The sequence below is a fragment of the Haliaeetus leucocephalus genome, unplaced genomic scaffold (assembly GCF_000737465.1).
Source record: "Haliaeetus leucocephalus isolate CR32 unplaced genomic scaffold, Haliaeetus_leucocephalus-4.0 Scaffold933, whole genome shotgun sequence".
In the NCBI taxonomy this organism is placed as follows: Eukaryota; Metazoa; Chordata; class Aves; order Accipitriformes; family Accipitridae; genus Haliaeetus; species Haliaeetus leucocephalus.
Window position 1 is genome coordinate 1,640,132 of NW_010973369.1, and position 16,991 is coordinate 1,657,122.

The window sequence follows — 16,991 nt, forward strand, 5'->3', positions numbered from 1 at the left end:
TGTAGGAGCACCTCCTCTGCATGCTTACCACGAGCACGTTTTTTAAGGATATGTGTACAACCAATATCTTGATTTGGGAGGAGTGTTGGGGTTTTTTTGTTTTGTTGTTGTTGTTGTTTGACCTACTGCGTCATTTTTACTTTTAGGAAAATGTCAGTTGTTTGAACACAAGTTTAGTTATCCTAATGCTGGCCCGAAGGAAAGAAAAGCTACCTTTTTATCTGCGCACTTTGCAACAGATGGAATATACAGAAAAATACCCAGGCTTCATCCTGAACAACTTCCACAGTCTCCTGCGATTCTGGCAACAGCATTACCTCAATAAGGATAAAGACAGCACATGCTTAGAAAATGTATGTGTACCTCTTACCATAGCAAGAATCAATCATAGCACTATCTGTCTACTAGTCACCTAGCAAAAATGGGAAGTGAGGGGTTGTGAAGGGAAAGAAGGGAGCAAGTTCTGCCCTGCAGTGTAACTTTCTGTAGTGTTTGTCACACCATCTTAGCCAGTCAGGTCCCTTCTGCAAGCAGTCAGACTGCCACAGGGTCGGTGCTGGGTTTCTGTCTAAACAAGACCTTAGGTCTTGGCTCTGGCACACAGAAGTGGGACTTGCCAATGCTGAGCAGGTTTGAGAGGCAGGGCTGGCGAGATGGCCAGCCCTGCACAGGGATGTGGAGGCAGGGCAGAATGCAGCTCCCACACTAGTTAACACCTTAACCAGACTGTCCCCTCTTCCTGGTGTGGCAAACAGTGCAGGAAAAGTATCTGATTTAGCTGCTAGAAGACAAGGCAGCTGTCCTGTGGAAAGCACCCCAGACTTGCTGGCATGGTGGTCACCCTGTGCTGCTCTTAGCAGGGCTATAGTTGCCACAGGTGCAGGGAGTCCCTGCCTGTAGCTGGATAGTGGGAGGCTGGTTGTAGAAGGTGTAGTTGGTTCAGCATCCACACCTTCTGCTCTACACCCCAGGAAGGATGGGCTGAATGGTGAATCAGAGGTGTTAATCTATGTGGCTGGGGAAGTCAGGCTGAATAGGAAGTGATTTTCAGTTCTTTCTGCTGAATGCCTTTGGGATGTGTCTTCTGCTGCATGTTGGTGCCTGTGGACCATGCTAACCAGCCTCTTCATCTCTTTCCACAGAGCTCATGTATTAGTTTTACCTACTGGAAAGAGACTGTATCTATACTGCTCAGTCCAGACCGGACATCCCCCTGTGCCATAGTTAGCTACATCGACGAGGCATATATGGACATTGACAGAGACTTTTCTGAGGAGTAGTTCTTCGCTCTGGCTTCTGATGGACAGCGCTTGGAGGGTACCTCGCAGCCCATGGATTTTCAGGGATACGCTGTGTAGTGTGTGTGTGCGTGTGCAGCTTGGAACTGTGGAGCGTTACTGCATTGTTAAAACCCCAGTCCCCTCCTGGTCCCCATCTCTGATCTCTAATGGATGAGACCTTGAAAGCTCTCTGGGCAACACATTCAGGGATGTATCTTCCAGTTGTTCTGGGATAAAAAGTAAATCACCTGCAAAAAACAGCCTCTTTATTTTTTTTTCTCTCTCCCAGTCCAGTGTTGCTGGTCAGAGATTTTTTTTTTTTTTTTTCCTGACAGATGAGGATACTCTGTATGTGCCAATTTAGTTGTGGCTCTCTTTCATGGCTACCAGAATTAGCAAGTCAAAAAGCACAGAAATTGCCCTCCAAATGTGAGGTCCAAGGAGCCCGTCTGACTGGGACCCCGACACACCAGCCACGTGCAGAGCCACCACATGGACTCCCTTCATGTGTAACTCCTGTTGGGGTTTGGAATCAGGGGTTTAGGGTTGGTTAGAGTGTGAGTGTGTGTGCGTGTGTGTGTGCTTTTAATTCCTGAGAGCCCTAGCTCCAGTCACCTCTTTACCATCTACTTTTGGATCATTTGGTACTAAACCTGTCTGTCTGTGCGTTAGGAGAGAACCTCTGTTCCTGCTGTCTTTCCTGCAGATCCTTCCCATCTGAAGGCATTTTACAATGCTGCGGAGAACAGAGACATTTCAGCAGTGGTGGAATTGCAACAGGGGTTGGCTTTTTCACGGAGCACTAGCATTAAAATGTACTAATTTTTTAAACTTGCGGCTTGTCCCTTCTTGGGTAACTAATCTGGTTTTAAAATCCTCTTCAGGACCATTGCTCTTGATTCTAACCTGCTATACCTGGAAGTCTTATGTCAGTCTCTGCTTTCAGTCCTTAATATCAACACACACATTAATCTTGAAGTGCAATATTGACTGGAGATGTCAGTTTTTTCCTGGATGTATTTTAATCAGAATGTGTTAAATGCTGGGAACAAACACTCCTGGTTGAAAGTAACTTTGTAGGATATGTTGGGGAAGGGGGAATCAGGTTTTGGCAGTCCTGATTGCCAAACCTGCATATGCCTCGCCTGCTCACCAGTGTTAACTGTGTTGCTCCGAGACAGTCAGATTCCCAGGAACAAAATACAGTCTGAAGTCCTGAGCTACTGCATTTAAGTCAAAAAAAAAAACCCAAACAAAAAACAACAACTGTGTCTTGCAGCTCCAGCTAAAAGAAACCAGTTTTCTTTGAAACATGCATCTGAATTTTTTTAAATTTTCTTAACTTATTTGATGAGATGACTTCAGCTCTCTCCAGGCTCTGGCGAGGGACCGGTGGCAAGGATGTCCCAGAGCTGTAGCATTTTGTCTTTAACTGTTGCCAGCAGAATGAAACCCACTCTGAGGCTCCCTGTGCTGGGGCCTGGATGAGTGAATGAGGCTTCCAGCCCCAGGTGCAGGACTTGCTCTCTAAAAGTCACCCTTCTCCTCTCACTCATCTTGCACTTCTGTGTCCTGCTGTGGACTTGCAGTCAGTACTTTGCTTGCAGGGTGGTCAGAGCTGCTGAGCTTGTGCATAAACCTGGAGCCTTGCAGGAGCTCCTGGGGATCCTTGTGTCCCTTCCTGGGGGGCTGAATCCCCTGGGCAGACTCTGCCCTGCTCCAGTGAGGTTACCCTGGTGGCACCCTTTCTGTGCGGGAGCTCTTTGCTATGGTAGCTGCAACTCTCTGTTCTTCATCAGGTCACCCCCACCTGGCCCCCTCCCTCCCCTGAGCTGATTTCTTTCTCATCTGTACTTTTTTTGTTCTTGGGTATTTGTGTTTTTGGTGTATCTTTGCTTCTTAACTGTAATAGATGTACACTTCAAATAAATGCTTCAAATTAAAAGGCTTTTAAGTTAAGGGATGCCTTTTCCATAGTCTAGTTAATTGGTGCATCCAATGATTGCTGCTATAAACCTGCAGAGTCTCATTTAAATCTCTGTATTTATGTAACGTACAGTTAGGGGCCAAGCCGTGTCTGTCCTTGGCTATTGGCCTGCGTGAGGCTGAGCTGAAATCACGCCAGCCTGCCTTCTGGCTCGTGGGTTGCTCCTCCCCCAGCATTGGGAGCACAGTAACTTTTGGGTGCTCGCCTGCTAGAGGCAGCTTGGCTTTGCTTTCGCCTTCAGGCTGACGCAGGAGGCCAAGTTGGCTGGCTGCAGAGAAGGGCACAGGAAAAAAACCCACAGCAGCCCCTCCAAGGAGGGAGCGCACTGGTCTCCAGAGGAAAGGCTCTGCCTGTGGTGGGCAGGGGCATGAGCATGCAGAGAGGGTCACAGGCAAATTTTAACTGAGGGCCACATTCCTGTGGGCTCATCTGTCCATGCCAGAGGCCTCAAGAATCTTTATTTTGAGAGGGACCAGACAGCTCTCTCCTTCATCCTTGTTTTGTCTTATTTATGGAGAGCACAGGGAGGAAGTGTCCTGCATGGTGCTGGGGAGAGCTCGCTGGCTTCAGTGGAGGTTGGAGCAGACTGTGTGCTGCAACAGGGGTGGAGAGGGCACCCCTGTCACTAACAAATACTGGAAGTCTGCACTAGCCTTATGGATTGCTGAAGTTCATGCTGCCCAGATTAATGCCAATTTACTAACTGCAAATGAACATATTAAATGGAAACTATTAAAGAAATCTATTTTAAAGAAATGAGTGGAGATGTCTTTCTTTGCAGTCCCTTTGCCAAAGCTGTTAACAACTCTCCCTCTGCCCTGCAGGACTGTAGCGAGGGGGTTTTTTATGTTCTCCCCAAGGGGGTATGTTTTTTACACTCTGCCCTCCACCCTCACCCGTCAGGTCTGGTCCCCTAAAGGGGAGAGAGGGCTGAAGGGGGGCAGTGGGGAGGGAAGAGGAAAGGGCTCTTACCAAAACCCACCAAAAGTCTGGAGCAAGCCAGGGCAATAGAGCAGGGAGAGGGGAGGCCTGTGCCTGTTTCCTGCCCCTACCTGGCTGTGAGAAATGGCCCCAGCTTGCCCCCCACCTCTCCAGCAGCAGACCCCTGTGACGGAGACAACAGAGCAAGTCCTGGCAGATCTACATTTATTCACGCAGTGCAAAGCTGGCAGTGACTGTTGCAGCCATTTGCCTCCAACATACAGCAGGCAGCTGGGCTTCTGCTACTCGTGCTGGCAAAAAAACAAAAAGGGCTTTGATGAGAACCTGGGCCTGGTGGCAGGGAGCACTCTGCCACCCTTCAGGTCTTGGCAACAGTGGCAGGTGAGGACAGCAGCGCCAGGCACAATGAGGCCGTGGGCTGTACAGTGGCTCCTCTGGCTCCAGGGATGGCAGAAGCCCTTGCCCTGCTTTTCCTTCCCCATGGCTGGCTGGGCTTACCTTGGAGGTGATGACCTCCCTGGTGCGGGCGCGCAGCTTGTTGACCTGCGTCTCGGCGATGTCGGCACGCTCCTCGGCATCATCCAGCTCGTGCTGCACCTTGCGGTACTTGACCAGGTTGGAGTTGGCCTGCTGCTCCTAGATGGGGTGAGGGGAGGTGGATGTTTGGGGCACAGCCAGGACACCAGGCTGCGAGCTCGCCATGCCAATCTCATGGCCCCTTTCCCTTGCAGCCATCCCAGGCAGCCCTAGGGAAGGCCAGCACTTGGCCTCTGCCCCAGGAGAGCAGTGGTGGGGACAGGCACTTACCGCCTCCTCAAACTGGCGTTTGTAGCTCTTGACCTTGCTTTGCAGCTTGTCGATCAGGTCCTGCATCCGTGTCAGGTTCTTCCGGTCTTCCTCAGCCTACAGGTGCCCTGGCCCCATTAGCAGTACTCCAGCAGACCCCCCCCAACCTTTATCCAGGAGTCCCAGTGGTGCCAGGGCCCTTCACACATAGAGAGCACCAATCCGCCCCACCGAGCCAGGCACCAGCCCCATATCCCCCCTGGTCTCCCCTCATCCCCCACTACCTAGCTTAGGAGGTGCTAGCAAAGGGGCAAGAAAGAGAGCAGGTGGTGGATGTTGGGACAGGGGGAAACTTGTCCTACCCTTGTCAGTCCCAGCACAGCACCCAGAAGGCAGCAGGGCTGGGCTGGGCTGGAGTGGGGTGTTGGATAACACAAGGATCTGAGCGCAGGGAGAGTTGGGCCAAGTCCTGCTGGGCTGGAGCTGCGCCTGGTGCTGCCATACCTGGTAGCTCAGTTCCTTGATCCTCCGCTCATACTTGCGAATGCCCTTCTGGGCTTCAGCCATCTTCTTCTGCTCCATATCCAGCTCTCCCTCCAGCTCCCGTACCTGCGGGTGGATAGAGGCCAGCTCAGCACTCTGCTCCCTAGTGCCAGCACCAGCCGAGGTCAAATCACTTTCCCCAGATCACAGTAGCCACAGCCAAGGCTAAGCCACCCCAAGCAAAGGCCATGGAGCCAGCCCCAGGCTTGCAGGTCCTCAGGGACTGCCCCTCACTGCCCACAGTCCCCCTGTGGTACAGTCTGGCCCCAGAGGGATGGGACAGTGCCGGTGCCCTGCAGAGCCTGGTGCTACAGGGCCTGGGGCAGTGCCAGGAGCCTGCTCCTAGGTGGCACAGCCAGGGATCTGCCCCTGCCATCTCACCCTGGCCTCCAGCTTCTGGATCTGCTTCTTGCCCCCCTTGAGAGCAATCTGCTCTGCTTCGTCCAGGCGCATCTGCAAGTCCTTGATGGTCTGCTCCATGTTCTTCTTCATCCGCTCCAGGTGTGCACTCGTGTCCTGCTCCTTCTTCAGCTCTTCTGCCATCATGGCAGCCTGCAAGGCCAAGAGCACAGAGGCATCACCACAAGGCCAGGCAGCCCTGCCAGACACAGGGGTCAATGGAGAAGCTCTGAGACCTTCCCTTGTCCTCCCACCCACCAGCCCCACAGGGTGCTGGGCACCCTTGCCAAACCATACAGCACCATCCCCACTGCACTCTTACATCTGTGATAGCCTTCTTTGCCTTCTCCTCAGCATTGCGGCACTCCTGAACCGCGTCCTCCACCTCGCTGCTCAGCTGTGAGATGTCAGTCTCCAGCTTCTTCTTTTGGTTGATCAAGCCCGTGTTCTGCAGACAGAGCAGGGCAGTGCCACAGGGACCGGCCATTCACCGTGGCTGACGGCCCCACTGCCAGACAGACTCCTGCTGCTTCAGTGACAGCAGAGACCTGGGATCCAGTGGTCCCTCACCTGGGAGTGGAGCAGGTTGACCCTCTCAGTGGCCTCCAGCAGCTCCTGCTCTGCCAGCTTCCTGCTCCTCTCTGCTTGCTCCAGTGCTGCCCGCAGCTCCTCCACCTCCGCCAGCAGCAGGTTGTTGCGGCGCTCCAGGGCAGCTGCCTGCTCCTTCAGGTCGTCGTTGTGGCGTTGAGTGTCATCCAACTCGATTTGCAGGTCCTGCCGGGCAACACGGGGTCAGTGGGGACAGGAGGGAGGTGGGGCTGACAGCAGGGACAGCACTGAATCTGTCCCACCCGCAGCCGTCCAACCTTGATCTGGGCCTGGAGCTGGCGGCCCAGTTTCTGGAACTCGGCAGCCTGGCGGTTGGCATGGCTCAGCTGGATCTCCATCTCGTTCAGGTCTCCCTCCATCTTCTTCCTCAGGCGAACAGCCTCGTTCTTGGCCCGGGCCTCTGCATCCAGCGTGGCCTGCATGGAGTCCATGGCACGCTGGTGGTTGCGCCTGCGGGAGGGATGATGCATCAGCCCCATCCACCCAGGGACACCCAGTCTGTGGCAGCCCTGTCAGGGCCATAGTACCAGCTCTGCCCCTGCCATAATGGCCCAGCCTGTCCCCTCTCCACACACACCTCAGGTTCTCAAACTCCTCGTCCTTCTCTGCCAGCTTCCTGTCCACATCAGCTTTTATCTGGTTCAGCTCCAGCTGGATGCGTAGCGTCTTGCTCTCCTCATGCTCCAGGGCTCCCTAGAGACAGCAGCAGCCATGAGAAGGTGGCCCTGGGGGGGAATCTCCCCAGCCACCCACCCCAGCTTGGCCTTGCCCCCCAGCCCAGAGCTATGGGGAGCAGGGCAGGTGGAGCCACCCCAATGCCTTGCTGCGGTTGCACAACCCGCATGAGCAGGGTACCCAGGGGTTGCAGCCTGGCTCAGGACTGTCACCCTGCTAGTGCAGTGTGGGTTGCTGCTCCAGCAGCATCCAACCAGAGCTGCAGGGTGGGCCAGTGGCTCTCGAGGGCAGCGGGCATGTGCAAGCTTCAGTGGGAAACAAGGACCCACCTCAGCCTCCTCCAGAGCTGCCTGGATATCGCTCTTCTCACTCTCCAGGGCTTTCTTCAGCTTCTCCAGCTCATGGATGGTTTTGCCACTCAGACTGATCTGGTCAGTCAGATCAGCAATTTCCTCTGGCAGGGACAGAAGGGCGTTTGGTCAGGAACGAGTTTGTGGGGCCAGCCCTGTGCAGGTGACTTCCCCATCCCCCTGCCCAGGCTCAACTGATGTCCCCCCAGCCCCGTGGGGAGCAGCTGAGGTTGTGCTTGGGGACATTTCTGCAGTCTGGGTGAAGGAGAGGACAGGGAGAGGCATTAAGGACCCATGGAGACCTGCTTGTCCAAGAGCAACACCTCCAAGCCAGTGTCATGCCACAGCCATGGCACTCTTGGTAGCAAAACACGCACCACTTGCAAACAAGTACCAAGTGACACTGCCTGTCTGCCCAGAGTGCCCCCAGCAAGAGGGCAGGACACATGCTGGCTTCCTGGCTGGGCTGCTGCATCCCTCCAAGGAGGAAATGGGCCAGGCTTGGCTGAGGAGCAAGGTCTGCTCTCTGCCTACAAGGGACCCCCATCCCACCACATGGCTGAGGACAGGGGACCCACAGGCTGCCCGTGAGAGCAGGACACTGGGCAGAGAGTCCAAGGGGAAAGCTTGAGCCCAGTCCTACCCTGCAGGTTCTTGTTCTCCCTCTTGAGGGTCTCCAGGTTGTCCAGGGACTCCTCATAGGCATTCTTGAGCTTGAAGAGCTCTGTGCTCAAGCTGCGTGACTCCTTCTGTGATGCCTCCAGCTCTGCCTGGGTCTCCTCATACTTCTGCTTCCACTCAGCCAGGATCCTGTCAAAGTTGCGCTGCTTCTTGTCCAGGGCAGCACAGGCCGAGTTGGCGCGCTCCAGGTCCACCGAGAGGTCCTCAATCTCTGTCTGCAGCCGGTGCTTGGTCTTTTCCAGTGAGGAGCACTTGGCATGGGCAGCCTCCACTGCCTCCTCTGCCTCCTGCAGTCGGATGGCCAGCTTCTTCCTGTCGATGGCAGCAAGGGATGAGTGCTCCCAGCCCAAGTGTCATCCCACCCCGCTGCTCTAAAGGAGGGGAGGCCACAGCCTGCCCAAACAGCCTCAAGTCCATGCAGGAGGATGCAGTCTCACTGTGGGGTCTGGGAAAGCTGCATCTTTGAATGGAAGCATGCCACCTGCAAGGAACAGACTCCTGCCATGAGACTCACTTGGCTTCCTCCAGCTCCTCTGTCCTCTGGATGGCATCCGTCTCATACTTGGTTCTCCACTGGGCCACTTCTGCGTTGGCCTTGGACAAGTTCCTCTGGAGCTCACTCTTAGCCTCCACTTCCTCCTCATACTGCTCCCGCAGCAGGTCACAGTCGTGCCGGGAGGCTTGCAGGGCATGGGCCAGGGCGTTCTTGCTCTGAGGAAGGGAGAGCTCATGAGAGGAGCAGCTGGCTCCAGGACATCGGCCATGGCGTGGGATTGGGGGCAGCGGGAGGGAACTTCTATTTTTCCCAGGCTAAGAGCTGCCCTTAGGGCTCCTGTGTGCAGGGTATGTCCCACCTCCCCAGTCCAAGAATCTGGGCCACTGCCACAGTGGGACACACGTCCCATTCCCCGAGATCTGTGTCATTCAGAGATCAGCCATGCCCTAGAAGCCTCACCTTGGTCTCTTCCTCCAGCTGCCTCTTGAGTTCCTCAATGTTCTGTGTGAATGAGGCCTTGCCACGGCTCAGCTGGTTGATGAAGGACTCCTTCTCCTCCAGCAGCCGACTAAGCTCCCCTGGGTTCAAATAGAGCCAAAACAGCTACTTTGGGGCCTAAGGGCTGCAACCTGCATTAGCCCACACCTCCCACAGCCTGTGGCCTTCAGCTGCATGGAGACCTCCAGCAGTCCCAGCTGTATCCCCACCCAGGCAAGCTGGGGCCCATGGGCAGAGTGGCAGACCAGCAGCCAAAGGCAAAGTAAGCCAGCTAGGAAACCCCTCCTGGGCACATCCCCCAGCACAACTAGCATCGCCAGAGAGGTCCTCTTCCCTGCCAAGCCATAGGGCAGCTCTGCAAGGCCTGAGTGGAGGCACAACATGGACATCCCACAGCCCTCCACTCCAGATGGAGCTCCTGCTATTTTTTTCTTTGTCCATGGGAGAAGCAGGACAGTCTGACCAGCTGAACCACAGCTCCACCACTCAGATGCCCCAGTGCAAGACCAGCCCCAGAGCAGCCACGTGTCTGTCCCCTGGCTGCCACCCCCACCTACCATTCTCAGTCTGCAGCCTGCCCCTCTGCGTGCTCACGTCGGTCAGCTGTCGCTGCAGCTCATCCACTTTGGACTTGGCCTCGCTCAGCTGGTCCTCATAGGTGCGGCACAGCTTCTCGGCATTGGCCTGCACACACCAAGCAAAGCCTGTGTGAGACCCAGCTCTGCCCAGAGAGCACCATTATCCCAGGAGGGGCTCAGCGACTGCATCACCCTGGGACCTCACTGCCCTGCTCAGCTGATCCCTCGTGCACACAAGGCAGAGAGCAGGAGCCTGCCAGAGCTCTTGTGTCTCTGCTAAGCTAACAGTGGCTCTCTGCAGTCAGTCTCCCAGGAAATGTCTTCCCAGATCCTCCAGACTTGACTAGGGCAAGCAAAGCATCCTGCAAGCACTGCCATAGTGACATAGGGACAAGGTATACCTAGTGAAAAAGAGGGACTTGGCCATGGCAAAGACCTCCCTAGGACAACATCCCATGGATATGGCTGTGCTGAACACACTACAACCAGTTGCATTGATGTTCACAGAAAAGATGAATCTACCCCATACAGAACCAGTGCCCACCTTGTTCTTGGTGAGGTATTCAATGTTGGATGACAGGTCATCCACCTCCATCTTCATCTCGCTCTTCTCCTTCTCCAGCTTCTGCTTGACGCGCTGCAGGTTGTCGATCTGCTCGCTCAGCTCTGCCACACTATCTGCATGCTTTTTCCGCAGGGCAGCCGCTGTGGACTCATGCTGCAGGGTTGCCTCCTCCAGGTCCCGCCGCAGCTTCAGAAATTCCGCTTCCCGCTTCTTGTTCATCTCCAGCTGCGTGGCCGTTGCCCCACCAGCCTCCTCCAGCCGCTCACTCAGCTCCTCCAGCTCCCGTGACACTTCTGCCCGCTGCTTCTCCACCTTGGCTCTGGCAGCACGCTCAGCCTCCAGTTCCTCCTCCAGCTCCTCAATGCGGGCCTGGCAGAGACAGAAAAAGGCAGATGCTTCAAGCACCAGGTGAAGCTCCAGCATCCTTGCTCTCCACAATGGAGCAAGGTGTCTCCTCTGATACTGGGGAGCAACAAGCCACCAGTCTGGAGCAAATGCTTGGGTTGTGTTGGGATTCTTGGAGGCAGGCATGCCTGGTGCTTCTTGGTAGCATGTTTTGCAGAGCTCCTGCTCTCCTCTGTACCCTTGCCATCAGGATCCAGGCTGATACTAGCTTCTTTTCAGTGGGAACCTCCATGTAAACAGCCTGAATCTGGGGGCCTGTCTCTGATAGGAAGAAGCCCAACACACTAGATTTGGATCTTCAGAGTTTGGGCACTGGACAGAGAACTACATCCTAGAAGCTGTTCCTCATGCTGGTACTAGTATTCACCTCAATAGACAATTCTTTAATTTTCAGTCCACCACATTTTGGCAGAGGGCTTTGCTTCTGCTAACAATGCCAGCTTTTTTCATCACTCTTCTGCCAAGGAGATGCCCCCGTGCGCAGAGAGGGACTGGCCCATGCAGATTCCCCAGAACATTACATCTGATGGAAATTTAGGATTCCTGGGTTGTGAGAGCAGTTCTTCCCACCATACCTGGAGCTCCTTGATCTTCTTCTGCAGCTGAGCCTCAGTCACTTGCCCATCTTCAATCCTTGAATTCAGTTGACTGATTTCAAAGTCTTTCCTGTACAGAAGGCAGGCAGAGCCTCTGGTCAGACAAACACTGTCCTGCCAAGTCCCTCTGGCTCCTGAAGCCAGAGGAAGATTGTTCCCTGCACCATAACACCCAGGTCTAGAGGACAAACAAACGCACACAGGAGAGGGACTGCAGGGATAAGAAGCAACGCATGGACTGCTCTGAGGGAGAGCTGGAGTGGCCAAACTGGCAGACAACCTGGCTCTGAAGTTTTCCCTATGAGATCCCTAGGTGTTGTTCTCCAGTTCCCCAGTGAGAATAGGACATGGGTGACAAAGTCTGTACTTGTAGCTGAGGTCCCAGCTCTGCGTTAGGATCCTGCCAGGCAAGTCTTTCCTCTCCAACCCCATGCATGGAGGAAGGTCTATAGCACCTTGGTCTGTTAGTCTGTGCAGCTGACAAGCTCCTCAGCATCTCTGCATAGTGCCCAGCAAAATTAAGCCCTCATTTTGCCTGGATTGATCACACCAGCAGTGCTCACATCCCAGCAGCCCCTGCAGAGGCCACATGTCCACTTGATTTAGAGGTGGGCATTGGCCTGGCAGAGTAAGCACGCAGCCCAGGCACATATCACACACTTACTTTTTGAGTTTCTCCTCCAGCTGCTGTTTGTCATTCTCCAGATCCATTACAGACTCTTGTGTCAACTTCAGGTCTCCTTCAAGCTTCCTCTTTGCTCTTTCCAGGTCCATGCGGACTTTCTTTTCTTGTTCAAGAGAGCTTTCCAGCTGGAGAATGAAGAAAGACAGGATAGGGAGGGAAAGGAGTTTCTGTAACCCCAACTTTCTCCATGTCCATTGCTGTGGGAACCTCACCCAGCCCTGAGAGCCAGAGCTATTTCCTACCTGGTCTCCAGTCCCATTCCCTCAGCCCAGGTACTCTAGACCACCCCTTGGTTCAGGGGCAGTTTGTCAATGGGGTTATTCATCAACTGGCCATATTAAATGTGGATCTGATAACGATCCCACCCTCCAGATCCCACTCAGGGACAGCCTTTGGGCTTTCCTGGAGGTGTGACTCTCTCACTTCACTGTCACTGGCCTATGACTCACATCATCCACTTGCTGCTCCAGTTTGACCTTGGCTTTGGTCAGTGTGTTGACCTTGTCTTCCTCAGCCTGCAGGTCATCCAGGGCCTGCTGATGTGCCTCTTGCAGTGCTTTCTTCTCTTTTGTCAGCTTGGCAATGATCTCATCCAGAGCAGCCATCTCTTCAATCAGGTTTTTAACCTAGATCAGTGAGGTCAAAAATTGAACACATCTTCTCAGAGAGAGGATGCAAAGCTAATACAGCAGCCCGACCCACGAAAGGCAGGATTCCATGATCAACAGCAGTTTAGCACCACAGCAGCAGCCAGGCTGGTTCCACCAGGTGGTTTATCAATGCCCCAAATAATTTGCCATTGCACAGAACCGTTTGCTCATACCACTCCCATGCAATGAGGCAGGACACCAGGGGGTTTTGCCCTCTCCCACACCTCTTTGCACTCTGCCCTGCCCCAGCTCCCACACACAAGCAGCCTCATCCCTGACGTTTCTCTTCAGTGCCCCCACATGCACTGAGGCCCCAGATCAATGAGGCTACTCTGCAGGGAGGGTCAGTTACCTTATTCTCCGTGGCATGCTTCTCCTTCTCCACCTTGGCCAGCGTGATCTCTAGGTCATCGATGTCCTTCTTCAGCTCTGCACACTCATCCTCCAGCTTGCGTTTCTTGGCGGTGAGGTCTGAGTTCATCTCCTCCTCATCCTCCAGACGCTCTGTCAGCTCCTTCACCTTGGCTTCCAGCTGGATCTTGGACTTGATCAGCAGGTCACAGCGTTCCTCTGCATCTGCCAGGTTGTCTTGCTCCTGGGATGGGCACAGGAGATCCTGTGGTCATCCACTGCCCCAAGAACATACCAGCAGGCTCTCAGCCATGCTATACTGGCCTAGAGCTGAAGCTCTCCTTGTGGAAGGGGTAGAGCAATCCTGAGGTGCTCAGGTGCACAAAAACAAGACAGCTCCAGTCACTGCCCATTTTCAAAGTCCATGGGGCAACAACTAACACTAACCCAAGCCAAAGAGCTAACGGCAACTAAATCTTTCCAGAGGAAAGAAACACTGGAATGACACTTCCTGGCATAGAAATGGCACAGATTAGCCAGTTTGGTGAGCAAATGTCGCCATCCCTCCCACCCGCTTGTGAGGAGATCACCCTTTCCAGAGCCAGGGGAGCATGAATCGCCACAGCAGCTCTGAGATGGCAAGTCTGTGATGTTGCTTCATGTTTGCACTTGAGTTTAACATTGCATTTCAAACAGATTGCGGCAATGAGGGGGTCTCAGAACTGTAAGAGGCTGAAGGAGGGATCTAGCATGCTCTGCTCCTTCTGTCCATGGACCTGCACTATCTTTACACTTCCAGAGAGAGGGTGAGGCACTCACTGCCTGCAGCTGGAGAGCCAGGTCGTTCTTCTCCTGGATCATGGAGACCTGCTTCTCTTCCAGTTCCTTCCTCTTAGCCTCTGACTTCTCCAGAGCCTCCTTCAGCTTCTGGAACTCCTCCTTCAGGTTGGCCATTTCCTTCTCAGTCTGAGCAGACTTGAGTAAAGGCTTAATCTTGAAGAACAGCTTCATCCAGGACCAATTCTTGACAGCATTGAAGGCCCGGATGTTCCACTGGATAGTATAGAGGGCTTCCCTGGAGGGAATGGGTCACAGCATTATTATGGGTGTAGATTCCCTATGTCCCATCCTCACTGCAGCAGAGACCTGGCTTTTGCAGGCCTGGACATGGCTCTATTCTCCACCAGCTGGACAAATGGCAGTATGTTGAATGAATGGCACATTGTCTGCACAGTGTAATGGCCCTAGTGGGATGGGTGGTGTGTCCTGGCTTTCAGGTCTCTTCACTCCGCATCCCTCTGAATCTTTCAGTGGAAACCAAAGGCTCCCCCCACATAGATACACCGACCCTACCAGGCCCATGTCAGACCTCTTACTGGTCTGCCTCCTTCCCTTCAGGACAGGGCTGTACTCAACCACCACCAGCCATAGTCAAGCCCCACAGGTCAAGCACACTGAAATGTGCAGAAGGAACAAGGAGACACACAAAGTTCTGCCTCTTCCCCCCCACAACTCTACCTTCTGCTGATGATCTTCTGATACTCAATGCGCATGAGGTGCCCACGGAGTCTGGCCTGCAGCATGGTCAGGATCTTGGCCAGACGCTCATCTCGCATCTCTTCCAGCATGCCCAGCAAACCAGCCTTGAAAAACACCTGCAGGCAAGAGAGGGAGAACAGAGTCAACAGCAGAGAGGACAGAGGGCCCAGGGGTAACATAACCTGTCAGGCAGACCTGGGCTACATGAGGCCCAAAGCAGGGATACACAGAACAGCAAGGGCTACACACTGCAGGTTTAGGTGCCCTCCCTGCATGGACAAACACCCACACTCTGCACTGGTTGGAGGTGCACCCACACGAGGCACAGGCACAGCTGGGCACCAGATCTCCCTGCCCTGAGCAGACTGCATTCCCCAGTGGGGACTAGCTGTTGTGCTGGGTGGTATGAGGTCAGGCAGCAGTGACCTTCTGCTCAGACCTGTTTCTTCCCAGCCTGCATCTTCCTATGCCCTCCTCAATCCCTTCAAGGGCCACATGCAACCTGCAGAGTGCAGGGCTTCAGCAGGGCTGTGGCCAGGCAGAGAGCAAGCTGGGCACAGAGAGCAAACTCGGATTGCAGAGAGATAGGAGGGGCAATGTCTCCCAAGGACCAGCTGCCTGGTCTCACCTTGGTATGACCAAACTTGTACTGTGAGTGGTCCAGTTCAAGGGAGCTCAGCAGCTTCTCTGTGGCCTTCCTGCTGTCCACAAACTTGTCATCTGGAATGGCTGCTGGATTCAGGATACGGTAGCTGCATGGACAAAGTAGAGGGAGGACATGCAAGAGAACCCCAGGTGCACAGAGTTGATGGCTCTGTCGTCATCCCTGTACCCCAGTCATGCCAGTTCCCCAATGGAAGCATGTCACTGCAGCACAAGCTGGAGCCATGTATGAACCAGGAGCTCCAGGGCACAGTGTGGGCTCTTCTGCAGGGCAGACACCAGGGAACCCTACCAGATCTTAGTCCCTGAACACAAGGAAGACTGTGCAGGAGGAGACCACTGGCCTTACCATGCCTGGTCAGGCCCAGGCCAAGCAGTGTGGATGGGGCCAGCTGGAGAATGGCAAGGATCCCAAGGGCAGAGAGAAATCCGAGCCAGGATCGGAGGACCTGAGCCTTGTCACCATCCACCTGCACCAGCCCTGCATTCAGCATCTCAAACATCACCAGGCCTGCTGTCTCATCACATGTGGCACCAAACTATCCATGTTTGGCAACACAGAGCCAGCAGCAGGGCTATCCCAAACTGTACATGCAACTGGGTGTATTGTGGTGGTTCAGATCAGCCTTGCACAAGCTGGGGAGCAGGTCAGAGCCAGGGCAGTCTGTCTCCCCTCAGAACATGTGTGGTTTGCTGGGCAAGGAAGAAGAGGGAGTTACCGTTGCTTGAAGTCTGCATAGAGGATCCTGTTGGGGAATCCCTTACGGCAGATGCGGATACCTTCAAGGACACCGTTACACCGCAGCTGGTGCAGCACCAGGAAGGAATCCATGGCTCCTATGGGTGAGAACAAAGATGGAGCAGACACGCAGCCCAAGAGGACAGGAGAAATGAAGCTGCAGCATGAGCCTGAAGTCTGGAAACAGCCCGTGGTTTTGAACATGGGTGTTAACCTGTCCTGTAGGCCTATGCTGAGCATCAGTGCTGCAGCCTGGGCCTCGGATGGTGGAAGTCAGCCTGAAAGACTCATCCGTTCCTGCTGTTATACACAAGTGCCAGGCACCCCAACCATCAATCCACAGCCAAAATGGAAGCCTGGCAAAACTCATTCTCCCCAGCAGAGGAGACTGACATGGGTCACAGGGGTTTCCACACTGAGATGGGGCCAGGTCTCAGTGGCAGCAGAACTGCTGCAAGAAAAGGGTTGGGGAGAAGGTGGGTGCAAGAGTCCCTGCCAGCTCCCACATGTGGATGTCACCCAAGAGAAATGCCAGGGTGGTGTCTCAGTCTATGCATACCTGGGGTCTTTGTCTCATTGGGGATGATGCAGCGGACAAAGTGGGGCTGAGTGGAGCGCAGGTTGGTCATCAGCTTGTTGAGATTCTCCTGTGGGGCAGACACGGGATGAGGCATGAGGTGACAGCTCTGATCCCCTACAACACTTCTTTCCAGCCCCTTCCCCCCACAGGCAGGGAGAGAGCAGACACTGAGAGCCCCTTACCACTCTTCATGAGAAAAGGGGAATTTCCTCCTGCTTGGCTGCTCTCTGTGCTGTCCTGCCAACAGGACGTCCCCAGCCCTGTAGCAGGACCACTGCCTTCTGCCAGGGCGGGAGCAATAGCTGGAAGGGACTGGGCTGGCAGACATGCCAAATGGCACCTGCAGGTTTTGCTATGCCAGAGAGGATCCAGATGCTTCCCAAGTATTTGTAGG

General features: G+C 54.3%; 2 protein-coding genes across 7 annotated transcripts in view; one reads left to right on the top strand and one right to left on the bottom strand.

The window, feature by feature from the left end:
* Nucleotides 1–3,954, top strand: part of TRPC4AP (transient receptor potential cation channel, subfamily C, member 4 associated protein) — a 29,559-nt gene extending 25,605 nt beyond the window's left edge. For 5 of the 6 annotated variants that reach the window (XM_010584063.1, XM_010584064.1, XM_010584062.1 and 2 more), the window contains 2 exons: nt 147–353; nt 1,143–3,954. In XM_010584063.1, coding sequence (XP_010582365.1) covers nt 147–353; nt 1,143–1,280 — 345 coding nt within the window. In that variant the 3' untranslated portion in view covers nt 1,281–3,954. The remainder of the gene's footprint in view (nt 1–146; nt 354–1,142) is intronic. The other variant, XM_010584061.1, reaches the window with a different exon arrangement.
* A 445-nt stretch (nt 3,955–4,399) lies between these two features.
* The window catches only part of MYH7B (myosin, heavy chain 7B, cardiac muscle, beta), a 28,730-nt gene continuing 16,138 nt past the window's right edge, over nt 4,400–16,991 (bottom strand). The window contains exons 19-42 of the mRNA XM_010584060.1: nt 16,577–16,664; nt 15,998–16,115; nt 15,244–15,367; nt 14,595–14,731; nt 13,896–14,151; nt 13,078–13,320; nt 12,525–12,701; nt 12,055–12,200; nt 11,370–11,460; nt 10,369–10,758; nt 9,804–9,930; nt 9,208–9,326; nt 8,767–8,963; nt 8,215–8,564; nt 7,551–7,675; nt 7,124–7,239; nt 6,804–6,996; nt 6,508–6,711; nt 6,260–6,385; nt 5,920–6,090; nt 5,500–5,604; nt 5,017–5,112; nt 4,708–4,845; nt 4,400–4,499 (exon numbers count right to left, since the gene is read on the bottom strand). Of these exons, the coding sequence (XP_010582362.1) occupies nt 4,491–4,499; nt 4,708–4,845; nt 5,017–5,112; nt 5,500–5,604; nt 5,920–6,090; nt 6,260–6,385; nt 6,508–6,711; nt 6,804–6,996; nt 7,124–7,239; nt 7,551–7,675; nt 8,215–8,564; nt 8,767–8,963; nt 9,208–9,326; nt 9,804–9,930; nt 10,369–10,758; nt 11,370–11,460; nt 12,055–12,200; nt 12,525–12,701; nt 13,078–13,320; nt 13,896–14,151; nt 14,595–14,731; nt 15,244–15,367; nt 15,998–16,115; nt 16,577–16,664 (3,846 nt within the window). The 3' untranslated portion in view covers nt 4,400–4,490. The remainder of the gene's footprint in view (nt 4,500–4,707; nt 4,846–5,016; nt 5,113–5,499; nt 5,605–5,919; nt 6,091–6,259; nt 6,386–6,507; nt 6,712–6,803; nt 6,997–7,123; nt 7,240–7,550; nt 7,676–8,214; nt 8,565–8,766; nt 8,964–9,207; nt 9,327–9,803; nt 9,931–10,368; nt 10,759–11,369; nt 11,461–12,054; nt 12,201–12,524; nt 12,702–13,077; nt 13,321–13,895; nt 14,152–14,594; nt 14,732–15,243; nt 15,368–15,997; nt 16,116–16,576; nt 16,665–16,991) is intronic.